The sequence below is a fragment of the Typopeltis vanoorti genome, chromosome 8 (genome assembly GCF_054136105.1).
Source record: "Typopeltis vanoorti isolate ZY-2024b chromosome 8, IOZ_Tvanoo_1.0, whole genome shotgun sequence".
In the NCBI taxonomy this organism is placed as follows: Eukaryota; Metazoa; Arthropoda; class Arachnida; order Uropygi; family Thelyphonidae; genus Typopeltis; species Typopeltis vanoorti.
The window spans coordinates 33,379,572-33,395,076 of NC_143556.1; the positions used below are offsets into that span (position 1 = coordinate 33,379,572).

At 37.1% G+C, this 15,505-nt stretch overlaps 1 protein-coding gene across 4 annotated transcripts in view; it reads right to left on the reverse strand.

The window, feature by feature from the left end:
* LOC150103913 (homeobox protein extradenticle-like) overlaps nucleotides 1-15,505 on the reverse strand; it is a 366,269-nt gene that overhangs the window by 71,013 nt on the left and 279,751 nt on the right. Inside the window, exon 1 of one of the 4 annotated variants that reach the window (XM_090396595.1) lies at nucleotides 7,588-7,772. The exons of the other annotated variants lie outside the window; for them this stretch is intronic. Coding sequence (XP_090252721.1) covers nucleotides 7,588-7,630 — 43 coding nt within the window. The 5' untranslated portion in view covers nucleotides 7,631-7,772. Of the gene's footprint in view, nucleotides 1-7,587; nucleotides 7,773-15,505 lie in introns of those variants that run through there. 4 annotated transcript variants of the gene reach the window in all.

The following is a 15,505-nucleotide window of genomic DNA, read 5'->3' on the forward strand; positions in this document are numbered from 1 at the left end:
AGTCAAGTTCGTTTAAATGAAAAGTAAAATAAAAACGGGAGAGCAAAGGCACACACAAAAAGAAAGAAACGAAATGAAACCGAGAAGAGAAATGAATAGAAAAAGAGGGGAAAAAAAAAGAAAAAAGAACCGGAATCTAACATGGCGTGCAAAGTGCAAGAAAATCGTGCGACAGCTGTAAAGGTGATGCACAGATCTTCGGCAAAAGCTCTCCGACAGCCATTTTTCCCGCCAACCTCCCACAACCAGCATTGTTCCAATCTTTCAGGTAAGGCGAGCGCACGTTTTAATTTGTTCCTAAGAGCGCTGCAGCACGAGGAGCCAGCTAATGTAGGCTGGCGTGTGCAGCATTAAGTGAAGCCGGAGCACAGACACCCTCAGACAATCTCATCTCTAATTACAGTTGTGGCGCAGGGACTACTCCGCCGGCAGAGGTACGCGCCAAATCACCCCCCTGGGAGCCAAGCAGGTTAATGGAGCACGTGCCCTACCATCTTGGGCTTCCAACATCCTCCGGCCCTCCGGCGGCTGCTCTTCCAGGAGTGATGAACCAGCAGAGTTCATTACAGCGCCACCTGGTGATAATTTGTTGTTACCAGGTACAGTATTGGTTCAAGCAGCGATCTTCGGCTAACGTTATTCCAGCATGCAGCAAAGCAACGTTTTCCAAGTGATCTGCATGGCCAACATGCTGTTTTTCAAATACGGGCAGATTCATTTAATTAAACTAATGAAAAAAAAACAACAACAACAACCTAACGTCTAGCCACTGGAACTATTAAACAGACAAACTCCTCAAAGATTTAAAGTATGACAGAATACTTTAAATACTAGAATCTACTAATTGGTTTGCATTCAATTTAGAATTCATCATGACAGTGCAGCGAATGAATTTCAAACATAAGTGGAGGAAGAGTGCTTTCATGCACGTTCTATTCATTCAGACAACAGACGTAAGGGCAATTTCGTCAGTAGCATACTGGCAAAGATGCCGTAACCTGCACTAATAGATAAAGGGCCGGTATAGATCAATATCTATTATTTCAGTGGGGTTTCTGCTACTAAAACGACTAAGGTTTATAATATTCTTTAGAAGGATTATTTAACACAAGCAACCTTAAGCTATCCCGAAAGATTTTTTTTTTTGACCTCAATACTGAAATCGAAAGATTTTGTTTACGAAGCACATACGAGCGGCAAAATATGAAGCAAATAAATGGATCACACCAAGGAGAAGCTCTTCTCTGAATGAGGCAACAAGACATTGCACTGTTCAGTAAATAAGGCATAATGTGGGTCAAGGCATTGCACACTGCGTAGAGAACTGACTGTCTCGACAGAAGCACGAGTATGCATCTATATACACAATGTGCTGCACACAACACTAGGGTCAGGCGACAATGAAAGGAGCTGTGAGTATGGACAAACCAATATTATTTCGCCTGAAGCAGAAAGATGGGGTCGCCGAACCCTCATTGCTGGAATCTCCTTTCCTGCTACTACTGCTGCCACCGTCACTATACTTCAACAGCTGCCGGAGAAAGGACGAAGAGAGGAGAGAGAAAACGAGGAGCCATTAACGTGAAACACCGTCCATTTAATACAGCCGACATTCCTCGTGGCGGAGGTCAGCTGCCCCCAACAAAAGGCGAGTCCATCGCCGCCCACGTCCGCCTTTTGTGCCCGCCAATATCTTCCAGCGATCTTGTAACGTTCGGGATTAAATGGACGGCAAGATTTAGCGTTCCAGAAACTAGTGCGAGGGAGAGCAATGGCGAGCAGATGAGTAGGCTACCAATACACATCCGCACTTAACCATCAACACTTAAATGCCCCATCTTGCGCTTGTTTTCATGTAATCCAAAAAGAACTGGGAAGGCCTTTTGTCATATTCGTTTCATTTACACACTATCCGTTTATAAAAATGGTCAACCAGTACTCCAGAAGAGCAGGAGGGAATAAAAAGGCATTATGATCATTGAGTTTAGATATAACGAGGAAGTTTTACAAGATGAGACGGATAAATTTTAGACTTTAAATAGCGGAGTTTAGATTTATAAAATACACTCCAACATTAGAAAATTAAATGAAGACAAAGCAAGATGATTTTTATTTTATTTTATTCTAGTGGATTAATGAATATTCCAAGAATTACATGTATTCCTAAAACTGACCTTATCATGACAAAATCATCCATATAACCAAAAATGTCTTTCTAATAAATCCCTTCATTGCTGTACAACAAAAGGACAATCTCTCGGATATTCCTCTTCAATGTTTTAATGGTATGCGTTTCAAGGATTACAAAGCACTTCAAAGAATTCCAAATAAACAAATTGGGAAAGAACTGTTCCAATGTTTCCCATATATTTCTGCACTCTGTCGTATTGGAAATGATTATAAACAACTTTCATGGAAAGAATTCGATACAGTATCATATCACGAGGGAGTTTACCTTGCACTCTGTTTTGCATAACAGCATTAAAACAAAAGGAAGTGCTTTGCTTAGTGGCCATCAAAGTTAATACTTTAGTATATCGCTATTTTAACTTTATATTTCATCTTTACCAGACTGTCGATTCAACATATGGGTACTAAAATAAAAATCAAGTCTATTACGGTCAACACCAAAATTAAAATCTTAAATGTTCAACTGTTTGTATCAACGTTGCTGCTTGTCATTTCTGTACTAGCCACACTCTATTTCGGTGATGACAGTCTAGAAATTTTCAGATTAAATTCCCTTTAATTAATGTCACATGTTTATTTTTATATTTTCCCTTTCGGCTAAACTCATTAGGTGGCGATAGCACAGTAGTGGTGTAACATGTTAGTAATTAAACATCTTCAAGGAAACTTGGAGATAATAGCATTAATAAGAAGTACTAACAAGAGTACTCAAATTACAGTAAGATATATTTTTTTAAATTATAGATGTTTCTGGTGTCGCGAATGTTGATCTAAATAATGTAGTGTCAAAACAAAATGGTCATTCTTTCAACCTACACAATTAAATGGAAAGAAGGAGATCTACAGCATTCAAATTCTTGCAACGTATCAAATGAAATCGTTTATTTCGATTATAACTTTACTTCCTGTAACAAATTATTTGTTAGTGATCAAAATAAACCATAAGGATGTACTTTGTGATCACTCTAATTCTAATGATAGAACCGTGGCTTTTATTTAGAACGAAAAAGATCTAAGATATTGTTTAAATTTTGTAATTCCCGCTTATTGCAAATAAAATATTTAATTTTACAAATTTTTTTTTTAATTACACATATTTTTAGTTCTACATTTAAATCTGTATTTAGTGAATACAGTTAATTAGTACAGCAAAATTCGAAAACCACGGCTTTAAGTTAAATAAAAGATTAGTGTATTTGGTTTAAAAGAAAATGAACACCAGGAAATTCCCAAGATGCGCCAGTGATGAACATGTATTTCATCTTAACTCGCAAAAAAGGTTTTCCAACGCCTCTTTTTTTTTTTTTTCTAGATACTAAAAGTATTTGTAAACAGTAGCAAAAAAAGAAATGTAAAGACTCGTGCGAATGAAGAATTTAAAACAGATTCATTCACAATGTTAAAAAAAATACTGCTAGTTCAAGTATTTTCTTTGTCGTAATTGAGGAAAAATTTTAAATATCCTCAGCTTAAAAAAAAAAAACGTTAAAATGCCTTATTTGTTTTTAATTAGTCTATAAAGTAAGTCTTTAATGAAATTAAAGATCACATTTTCAGTGGGTTCATCTGGAAAGGTTAATTGGCAGCATTTTCATTGCGAATGTAAAATATTGCAAACGCAGGGAAAACTAAACATATCAGAGAACAGTCGACCGTAAGAGGAATGAAAATATTGAGAATTCTCGTTTGCATTTCTATGGTGAAAGCCTTTTTTAAAAAAAGCAGGCATTCTACTGTCAGCGTTCGACAGCATTGTCAAGGCAAGGCCGCCATTTTAGTCTTTCTCCTTCTTAGAGAAGATTGCAATAGGACTATCACCTTTGGCATAGTTCAGGGCTTCTCAGTTTTAGTTTTCTGAATAAATGGAAGAATATCGACCAGATATGAAACTGGGTGTATTTAAAAATAAATGAATTTTTACTTTATTTCTTCTACATTTATGGGGTCAGTATTAACTAATACAGCTTCCATTAGCAGTGAGGTAAAGGATGTAGAAATAAATTCTGAGAAAAGGAACCCTGACATAATTGATGCACACATTACGTACACAGAGAGGAATGTTCCAAATAAGTGCCATAAAACTGAGTTCCCCCTTTTAAAATGAAAAGGTATCAGTACGAATATTCTGCAGCATACTCCCCCCCCCCCAACACTATATGGTGACTGCATTCCTTGATCGTTAGTAACTGACCTTCTACGGTAGACACGAGACATACGCGGCACAAATGGGACCTGACAGGTGCAGCCGACCCCCAACATATCGTCATTATTAAATCTACCGGAACTGCAGGGAGCGACTGCGCTGTCCTTTTTTTTTTAACGGCTTTCCGTGAACGGAAAATAGCAGGAATTAAGGAAGCCATTTGTAGTAGCAAGGCCGTAACTTCATGAATAGGAAATCTTGGGCTCGGGCGACTGCTCTATCCCGCCCGTGGCCCACTAGAGGTCGGAGGTAATGGGAGTCGGCCGAGTTTTTCAGAGCCGAGTGGGGACATCTTCTAGCATGCAGCGCGTGCTTAATGTTCCAAAAGACACCATTTTCCCATTACTTTAACCGAAAGCAAGCGCCTGTAACATCTTCGATTGCATGTAGCCACGTAATTACTCCCTGCTGCAGAAGCAGCGAGAAACCCCTCTCGCGCTCCTGCGCTTCAGCGATTTTGGCCGGGGAAATGACGAACGCTTTAACTCCATCCCCCCAGGTGATGGGGGTCTAGCTTCGAAGCCAGCCGGACGAAGAGAAAGAATGGCACGAGCGAACTAACCTTCCCGTCAGTCCGTAGGGAGGTGGTTGCTGCACATCACCTGAGCATTAGGCTTTATTTCCATGTGAATGGCGCGGCGGTGGTAACAGTGGCGGAGCAGCCGACCGACAAGTGATGCGGAGGACAAAGGTCAACAAAGGCGTGTTGGATATTGTTTGGAGATGGTTTTTGTTGCCCAAGATTGCATAATCAGGGGTGTTCAACAGTCAGGTTTGTAAATGTGCGGTGTACTTGGCAAGTTCGTTACAAAAAAACACTGAATAAATGGTCGGAGGGGAAATCGGTAATTGCGGGAGGAAATGAAACGGCTGGCGAGGAACAGGGGCGGGGAGATAAGGAAAAATATATTAGAGCAAGAATTATTAAATTTCACAGTTACCTTAGTTTGAGCAGTTAAGCAGTTCGCCGTGTGCCAAGCAAATGTGGACGTATTTATTCTTTAAGGAGAGAGTAATTAAAAATGTCAAAAGCACGGGGCATTATAATCTTTTACTACTCGTAAAAAAATGAGGTCGGCAGATGTCGAAAACGGTTTCTCCTTCGAACACGGATCTATTAATTAGGGATCCAAACACGATCTTTGTTTTCTTCTGCACACCCGAGATGATTACGTCTGTTTCGCTAAGGCAGAACTGAGACATCCCCAATGACTGAGAGCCGTGTTTAAGATCCTTGCTTCCAAGAACAAAGTTACTCTAACACTCGCAATCGAATATTCATGAATTATTTCAAGTAAAGAAGATAAATGGAAGATTTCTCGATTGGCAGATAGTTATATTTTGGAAATATTTCCAAAGAAAAAGCACTGAGGAATTTTCCAGCATTCTTGCAACTAGTTTTTCCAATTTTAATTTTAGAATAATACCACATAATACTTAACACAACATGAGGCTATTTTCAACTAAAAAAAAAAAATTCAAGATATATTAATCTTAAATTTTTACGTCACAAACCTTGTTCTAGCTAAAGAAACACAACTTTTTTCAATCCGATTCAGGCTTCCAATATGCAGAGCGGTCTAGCATGGCGATGAAATCACCAGCCACCTAATGACTTTCACAAACATCTATGACACAGTGAGATATTCGAATTCATAGTCTATAGACTGGAGGTGATGATAATGCTGATTATCCAATCCACTCGAACAGTGCATGCTGGCTGAGTGGATGGAGTCTGGTAAATATTTTATCAGTATGTTTATTCAACTCATCTGGCGGCCTGTCTCGTAATTCAGACCTGGTGATTATTAAGGCTAAATAAACTCTTCTAGCCAGAATAAATTATCTATGAGAGGTGTCATGGATTAGGTTCATCATAACCCAACTTTAAATGATGGAGATAAACAGCTTCTTCTTCTTTTTTTTTTTTTTTTTAAGTGCCTACTAAATCGAATTGGTGATTCCTTAATAAAGAAAATTTAACATATTTTTAGAAGAAAAAAAGAAAACAGTATTTACTGCATGAAATAACTTAATATGAGCAAGTACTCTAAAATATATATCGGAATAACCTGTTCAATTTAAATCACTTGGTTTAACATGGTTAGTTTGCATCATAGCAGGTCTTATGTTGCAGTTGTTGCTCTTGTTACGGATAAATTTTTGAATCGGTGTGTGATGGCATGAGAGGATATTATTAGTAGAATGAATAGGCTAATTCATCAGTAAGGAGAAACAGAATCAGTATTAAAGGGGAAATTACTGTAAAAGGTGGTAATTTTCATGTTTAATGCATCGAGAGAGAGTTTAACTATATTATTTTGATGATGATATGCTAGATTATATGTCGAAAATAAAATACAACTATATTCGAAATAACCCAGCATTATTATCATAATATAATAAACCCGTATAAACGATTTCAATTCAATATATATTATTTTTGACAACAGTCGTAAAGCTAAGTGATAGAGCAGGCCACTCTAACATATGAGCTGTTATTATATCAAAGAATCAATTAACTGTTTCCCTTCTAAAAAGTTCCAAACTGAAGAACAATTACTTCCCTGTTATTAAAAAAAAAACATGGGAAAAGTTTATTTCAAACACTTTACATCAATTTTAAAGCAATCGGGAAGCATTCAACCATCAATCGAACTATTAATTTTCCACCTTCAGATATAAAAACTCAATTTTCTATTTTATTAACCAAAGCTTAATTTATGGCTATTTCCTATTCACTATACGCTATTTAACGTGTAAACTTGAGTAGCTATTCATGAAGATACTCATGTATTCGTTGCAATACAGAACTAGGTCTTAAGGCGAGGAAATTCACCTTCATGAAACTGCATAGTAATTAGTGCATTCAATTAAATAATCATTAAATGCATATCCCTGTTTATATTACAAAAAAAAACCGATTTTATGTTTAAGATAAAAACAACTTCAGTAATTCGAAAAAAAAAATTACCCATTCGTCACTATACCTATCAATGCAAATTACTATTACAATACAAATCTATTTCAGCTGTACTATGAAATGATAACTACTGGGGCGGTTGTCAATGTCTCAATATTTCTCTGTCGCATTTAAAATGCCCCATTACTCTGCTTTGTTTTTGGCTAATCCCTCTATTTTCCCTTTGCTACGTATCTATAGAATAAACTGAACTTAGATGAAGTATAATTACCTTCAAGGGATTGTTCCGTATTTAGCAGGCTTGAGCCTTTCATTTCCGTGGAATTACCGGATCATGGAGGACCGCGTGACTACGAGAAACGCCACTGCTGATCAGTACACAAATCTTCTGTCCAATCTGAAGAACACAGGTTGTCATTTACCCCTCTTTCTTTCCCTTCAATCAGGCCTTTGGATTATCCATCTCATCTGATAACAGGTTGTATTCTAAGCGCCCACACGCCTGGCAGTCCCTATTACTGGGCTAATAGCCCAATTTGTCTGAGGACTGAGAAACTCATACAGATATACAAATCGATAGCATTGCCTAATAACGGCACCTCACAAATACAGCTTTAAATTCATTTTGTAGCCAGAGAGCGTGGTGTGTATCGAACACTGCAGTATGGATATTTACTAGTGAATAGAGAGATGAGAAAAGCTGGAGCGGTGCAATATCTAGCCGCATCCCTATTTCCTGGGTGGCCCTGATTGATGGAAGTTTACCGGCTATCTACTTATACCTGTTATTGTAGGCAATGTTCCAAGTGTAGGTCCCCAGCACGTGCTGCCACACTGGTGATAAATGATTCCTTCACAACTGTGAACGGTGGATTCCGAGGCCATCAGCAACAGGCATAATAATATCATACTTTATGCTAAACAAGAACTTTTCATGAACAGTAGGTGAGAGGGAGACCAGAAACGGTACATTAAAATTTCTTTTACGAAGATTAGACAAGGGCAGGTCTGTCCTACCAGGGGATGTGGTGCCAATTTTAAAGTATAATGCGTGGCTTTCATTTTGCGAGGTCGCATTCAAATGCACTGAAATATTCCAATCAATTTTAATGTGGTTTTATATTTTCCACAGAAATACAGTTTAAAAGACAAAAAAAGAATACTTTGGAGGTTTGCCACCTAACCAAACACAGCAAAAAGAGGACCATATGATTTTTCTATTTCTTGAACACACACACAAACCTGTGGTAATTTATTTCTCGAGCAATGCTCACATCTTGTAAAGCAACTAAAATGAATATCATATTAATTATAAGTTACTATCAGAATGATGACGAAATTAGGCACTCTACTATACACAATGCTCCTCTATGAAGAGAATGACAAAAGACCACTTTTAATGAAATAATACGTATTCAAAATAGTAAAGAGGAAATATATATATATATATAGTGAGGTCAAAAGTTGTTAATTAAATGCATAACAGAAACATAATGATAATGATCTGATGATGTTCCATTAAACAATTAGCATAACGGAAAGGTAGACATTGAATTCGCTTAGTTAGTAGCTGCAGGTCATAATCAATAGAGCGTTTTACTGGCATAAAGTGGGCAATTATCACACCTGTAATTCCGGTGATGGTCTATATTTTTATAGCATTGCACATTTCAGAAGATTAAGCTAAAAGCTCTACAAACAAAAGGTACATCTATCGGCTCTCATAAAGATTGCACAAATTTTGTTAATGGTTGATCCAGAAAATATATTTTACGTGTTTCCCATAAATACACTTAGGTCCCGTGTAGACAGGAATTTTATTTAGTCGTTACAAACAGTCTAATACTCTACTGGGAATGTCTCGATGTGTCGCTTAAGTGGGAAATGAGTTGGATTATGTAGAATTCAGGTTCAGGCAGTTAAGGACATGAAACGGTGTAGCATGATTGTGGGCGTGTTTCCGTGGCGGGTCTTTTGCGGAGGAAAAATGCTGTTTCCTCCCAGAAACAAGTGTGTCGTTGTTTCTACTGTGCCATGGAGGCAAGGAAAAGAGAAATGGGTTGAATTCCTGTCTCTGGGTGGAGAATTCCAAGAGTTCCAGAGGACTCTTGGAATTCTTGAAGTTTCCAGGACAGAGAAAAGTAGTTAACCTATGTTGCGGGAGGGATCATTATCCCCCCGCAAACTGGCCTGAGAACACAGGGGATTAACAATTGAATACAGTGTTTTTGTGGATGTAGATGCGTCAGTGATAACTAACACCCCCCCCCCGCCTCGCTTACGTATATTTCGAACCTTACTGCTTTTTATCACTCGCTAGTGAAAGTCAACTAAGCAATACAAAATGGTGATCGAATTCAAAAAGTCGATCACCATTTTTCACGAGCATACTTCTTCCCTACATTCCAGACTCTGCAAACTGCATTCGAACATTTTTGAATCTATTTTTGTAGCAAACTACTGGGGCGGGCAATATATAATAAAGAAAGTGAAAATAATAAAAAAAAAACAATAATAATTGTAAAGCATTCCTAAATATCGTACAAAAAATTAGAATATACAAAACTTGTGTCATCTTTATGGATATGCACATTGCACTAAATGGCAGTACACTACACAGTTTCCTTGAAATATTCTGTTGCATGGTAGACTGATATTTAGATATATTTTTTCTTTTTTTTTAAAATCCCGCTCTCGAGAGGCTACGGTGGTGGCTAAAGTTGTATTTTTAATCGAGAATTTTTTTAAAAAAAAAAACTTCGCATCTTTCTGATAAGGTGGATTAAGCATCTTATCGGATAGGATTACCAACGAAATGCAGAATCAACCGGCTAAATAAAGTCTAATCCTGTTTCCAACTGAAACTGAGAAATATTTTCGTTATATATTCAAATACAAATTATATCTGGGAATAAAGCCAACAACAACAAAAAAAAAAGTAGACGGAGAGAAAGAAAAAACTCACTGAAAGGTCAGAGAACAATTTCTTTTAACCAAAAACTCCCCCCCCCCGCAACTAGTAGCAAAGAACAGAATATTTGCCCATTCTGATGCAATTCCAGTCATTCTGTTAATGAACTAGACGCAAGAAAATTAAAAATATGTAAACGTGACACGCATATTTAAAAACGGAAGCAAGCAGAATCAAGCCGCTACCCTCACTTGAGTCGTGAACAAGATACTTAAAAGCAATTATGCGAGGTCATTTACAGGAATATTAAGGTAGAAATGATATCGTAAACGAGGACCACATTATGGCTTTACGAAGGGGAAATGCTGACAAATTTAATGGATTATTTTGAATTTTTAATTCGAGTGCTTGACAATGGTGAGTATCCAAGCAGATAGCGGTGCTGAGAAGGCAACATAAAGAGCACTACTGAAGTTAGGAAACTTGGGACAGAGAAAAGTAATAAAGGAGGCATTTGGAACCCATCAAAGCTGCTTTGATGGCTTTTGAATGATTTTAATAAAACAAAGCTAAAGACAGTACAAAGAAAACCTGCGTTTTTATAAACACATTTGCATCTTTCTGTAGCGTATGTTGAGATATATTCTATCAGCAAATAAAAACAATAATTAATATCAGATACGCGACATATGCCGATTATTCTGCAAATGTTTATTTAGTGCAATATGTGAATAAAAGCAGACCGATAAAAACTTGTAGTTCTTAGAAAATGAAAACTTCGACCACGGAGTTTTATCAAAATATTTTACAGCAAATAATAAAAAAATATTTTCAACGTGTAAGTCGTATTATTAGAAATATGTCCAATGAATGATACATAAGAATGACATTTATAATGTGACCGAATTTTATATTACTGTAACAGTTATATGACGATAATAACAACAATTGCATCTCAACAGGTTTATAGAGAGGCAATTGTTATTATCGTACTATATCTACGGTGGCAATAGCATAACCTCATAAAGTTACCAACATGTGTGGAATTTCCTGCATACAAGAAACACTACTGCTCACGATTTACAATACTGTTTGCAGAATTCTCAAAATACTTGTCTTCCATGTTACTCATATGTTATGTTGTGCATAACTCAAAAATATAACATACTGTATATGGAAATGACATCGGCTAATCACAAAAAATACATGTCCAATTGGTTCAAATTTAAATCGATATCACAATGTACAAATTTTAGTCCTAAATACGAAATCTGAATAATTTTGGGAGACTAAATTTCAATGCGGTTATAAATGCGTAAGTAGGGAAGGATCAAAATGAATCTAAATAAAATAAATCCCTCTGAAAATAATAATAATAATAAAATTATAATTATTTTATATTCATGCATATTTACAAAAAATTTAAGTTTCATCTCGTCCATGATGGTTACTTTATGAACTGTCGCAGTCGGTATACTTATCCAATTATGCTCAAATATATGCTGAATTTTTCGGAATAGTATACCAGTTTAAAAAAAAAAAAAATATTCTCTCCTATTTCTTCCCGGAACTCTAAAAGGATGTCTCGAAAATTCAATATTTCGCAAATAGTATATAAATGAGTTATGCTAGCAAATATGACCAACGTAAAGATAAAAATTATGTCTATTTATGTAGAAGTTACAAGATATATGTATGTGGGATATGCGAAGATTGTACTGTACACTACAGAAGTTACATATACATTTTCAAACCTGTGAATTGCCGTATTATTTTATGCAGGCTCATGTCTAAATTTGTCATGAAGGCTTGAGAATAATACATCCAATTTTTTTTTTTTTTTTTTTTTCCTAACAGGCGTGGTCACATTATAAATGTCATTAATAAAATCGTACTTTTAAAACTTGCTATATCATTCAAAATTGAGTTAATTAAAAAAAAAAAGAAATATATATAACCATCGAATTTTGGTACGTGAAATTAAATATTATATTTTGTACAATCTTTTCGAAATGAGGCCACTTTAGTCAGGCACGATAATACGATCCCTGAAAAACCGTGGATCAATTGTCCCAATTTTTGATTAAAAAAATCGGTCACCATTACGCATCATAGATATTGGAAATTTGTTAAAGAAACAGCAAATTTCTTTTGACACCGTCCCCGTGAATATGCTTAAAATAGCAACCTGAATATCATAATCGACAAGGATCGCGTTTACTTTTCGTCAGAACCATGACGGTTTAACTAATACAAATTACATGAAAATACGATAATTTGTCTCTATGTAAGTGACCATCCACTAATCAAACGCAGCAGAGGTTAGTATTTAACCACTAGATTAAAAGAAAGTGCAAGAAAAAAACAAACAGTAATCCCATCGCCTAATACTTCTTCCAAAGACTATATTACGGGTAAAAGGTGGCGCTATTTTTTTTTTATTCTTTGTTTTTCCCTCTAGTTCACGCCTCTTGCAGTACCGGGAAAGAAGTTCATGTAATAAATGTAAATGAACATGGCACTGTCATTAGGACACGACACGTATCATGCTCCGCTTGGTAAATCTGCATAAAAACACCATTAACTCGCCAGAGTCGTGGATGAAGAGGAAAAATCTGAACTTTACTTACTCTCCTCCGACACTGGATAGCTTTGGCGGCAAACTTACAATAGCATCAGTGGCACCTGTAGTTTACAACCGAAGCGAAGTATTTCAAATAGCTATAAGCAACTAAACGGATGACGTAGATCACTATGCCAGTATAGTAATATTTATGGTATGGACTATTTCACATATTTCGAGCTCTTAAAAATAATACACACAGTCAGTAATAAGAATATGATCTAAAGAATAACATTCTAGTAATGCTAATTATATAAATGAGATCTGAAGACGCTACCGCTGAAAACGTGAAGGATGAAATGCAAGACGTAATAATGGTTTTTTAATCAGTTTTAAAAACTGAGAGGATAATTTTCACCATCACCTCGACCTGTAATATGACTTTCCACCACGAAGGTTGTTAATTTGAATTACGGCCGAAGCAAAGAAGGCTATCGAGAGCAGCCTACGTCTCTAAACTGCGTGTGTCCTGTCAGTTTGCCTGTTTTGGGATGAAAAACCATTCCACCTACGTATGAAGCCGGCTAACTTATATTTACATGAGAAAAAAAAAAGTATAAAAGTTCATCGCGTCCTTGACAGGATTCGAACCTAAATCTTTCCAACCAAAGGAACCATAGTGAAATATTGTGCAAATTATATTTCTAATGTATGGCGAGGTTACAAATAAATTATCCAGCGCGTATAATCCGATTTAATTCACACCGTATAATCTGGTGTGAACAAATTCATCTCGGGTTAGGTTCCCATATTGAGACCATGCATTAGTTTTAATGCCCAATATATGTACACTCATGGAGAGAGCACATTCGTGATGTAGAAGATAACAGGAGAAATATAATAAAACTTCAATGGTACTGAAATTATTAACAGACAAAGATAAAACTACAATTAGAGTTGAAACAAATCCAAGTAAAAGGCTGTTACTTCAAAAATCGACAGCAAGTGACTTTCCGAAAAAAGATGTGAAGGAAGTCTATCTCATAGCGCGAGTCGGAAGGAAGGAAGGAACTGCACGGGTTTGAATTAATTATCGACAAGCTAAGGGACCTGCTATTATGGCTAACTAGACAGTCTAACAATCTGTCCTAAACCGGTCGAATTAACTTTATCTGCGTGACTGAAAATCCAATAAATCAGAGATTGTTCCCGGTTTCGCAGTGTGCATAAAATAACCATGGCACACGTGCAAATTACAACCGCTTTCATCATGGTAATCTCATCCTAATTTGATACAACAAAAGACTCAATGGATTTTATCAGAAAATTTCGTTCATTAAAAAAAATATTAACTAATATTACAACCATTCACTTCATTGTCTTCTAAATTACTTTGCAAAAATATTATGCAATGCCCAACAATGAAATTGGGTTACGTGGTTTCCAATGTATTTTAGTTTTATTTTAGTTTCGAATCGAGTTTTATTAGACTGCTCGCCCTATATAATTTATAAGCCACTCTGACGGCCTTTTGTTTGTGAGTGGGGGGGGGGGGGGGAGAGAATTCCATTGATTTGTTATTTAAGATCCTAAACCAACGACGTCGGCTGAAAATTAGTACCAATTTCTGAAAAGAGCAGTCAACACAGTTGTCTGTCTCTTAGAACAGTTCGAGAAGCGACAGTGTGCAAGAAGATATATCCATTGGTGAACGCAGATTAAGTCACACAGTAATTTAAACTGAGGCTACGGCACGTTAATTATTCAGCAGACTGGGCTAGTGTGATATTAAATTTAAGCATTTAATGAAATTACGTTGGGGTACCCTGTCTAGTCCTCTAATCTCCTTATCTGTAACTCTTAATCCGCATTGTCTCTCTTTGAATTGGCTTCAGAAGCTGTAACTGTAACAATGAATTCCCACAGCTGGAGTTTGCGGATTCGACACTTTACAATAGCAGAGGATCGGTAGCTGCTTCCATAAGGCGAATCATCTGTAAGGACATGCAGTGAGTATTAAGAGAACACACTCGATTACTAATCTCTCCTTCGACAATAAGCAAACGGTGGAAACATAATTAACACAGAAAACAGTGCGATTGCCAACGGTGCTAAGTTCTGCGTTTCGCCGTCTACGGCAACATTTAATGAAACATTCGAAGCATGCACACTTTACATTTGAACACTGCAAACGGAAAAGCACAACCACCACGCATCAGTCATAATTAGCGGATATATTTAAACAAGCGTCGGAGGCAGGGAGCAGAGCGGTTTACCAAAAACGAGAGGCACTTTTCAAGTATTATGGATTGATCATTGAAGGGGTGAAGCTATCAACCCTCCCCCACCCCCTGCCCATTGCATGAGGACAGCTCTGGTGTCACTAAGTAAAAAGAGAAAACATAACGCCACCTTCAGGCGGAGACTGATGGCCGCCGGAAACAAGGGATGTGAGGCAGGAAGAAAAATTGCAGAATTGAAAGCAAAGTGTCAGTTGTCGGGGCGACTGGAGCGGCCACAAAGAACGGTCTCGGGCAACGGCTGCAACATGACACCACTAACCCGACGCACGCTAGACGAGCGGAATAGGCCTAGTTTGCATATTCCCCAAAGGCCTCGCGCAATGTAATTACGCGTGGCTGATTACGCCTAATCTAGTGTAATCTCGCGCGGCGCTGCCAGCACACATTACGTCCCCCAAATATCATAACCGCT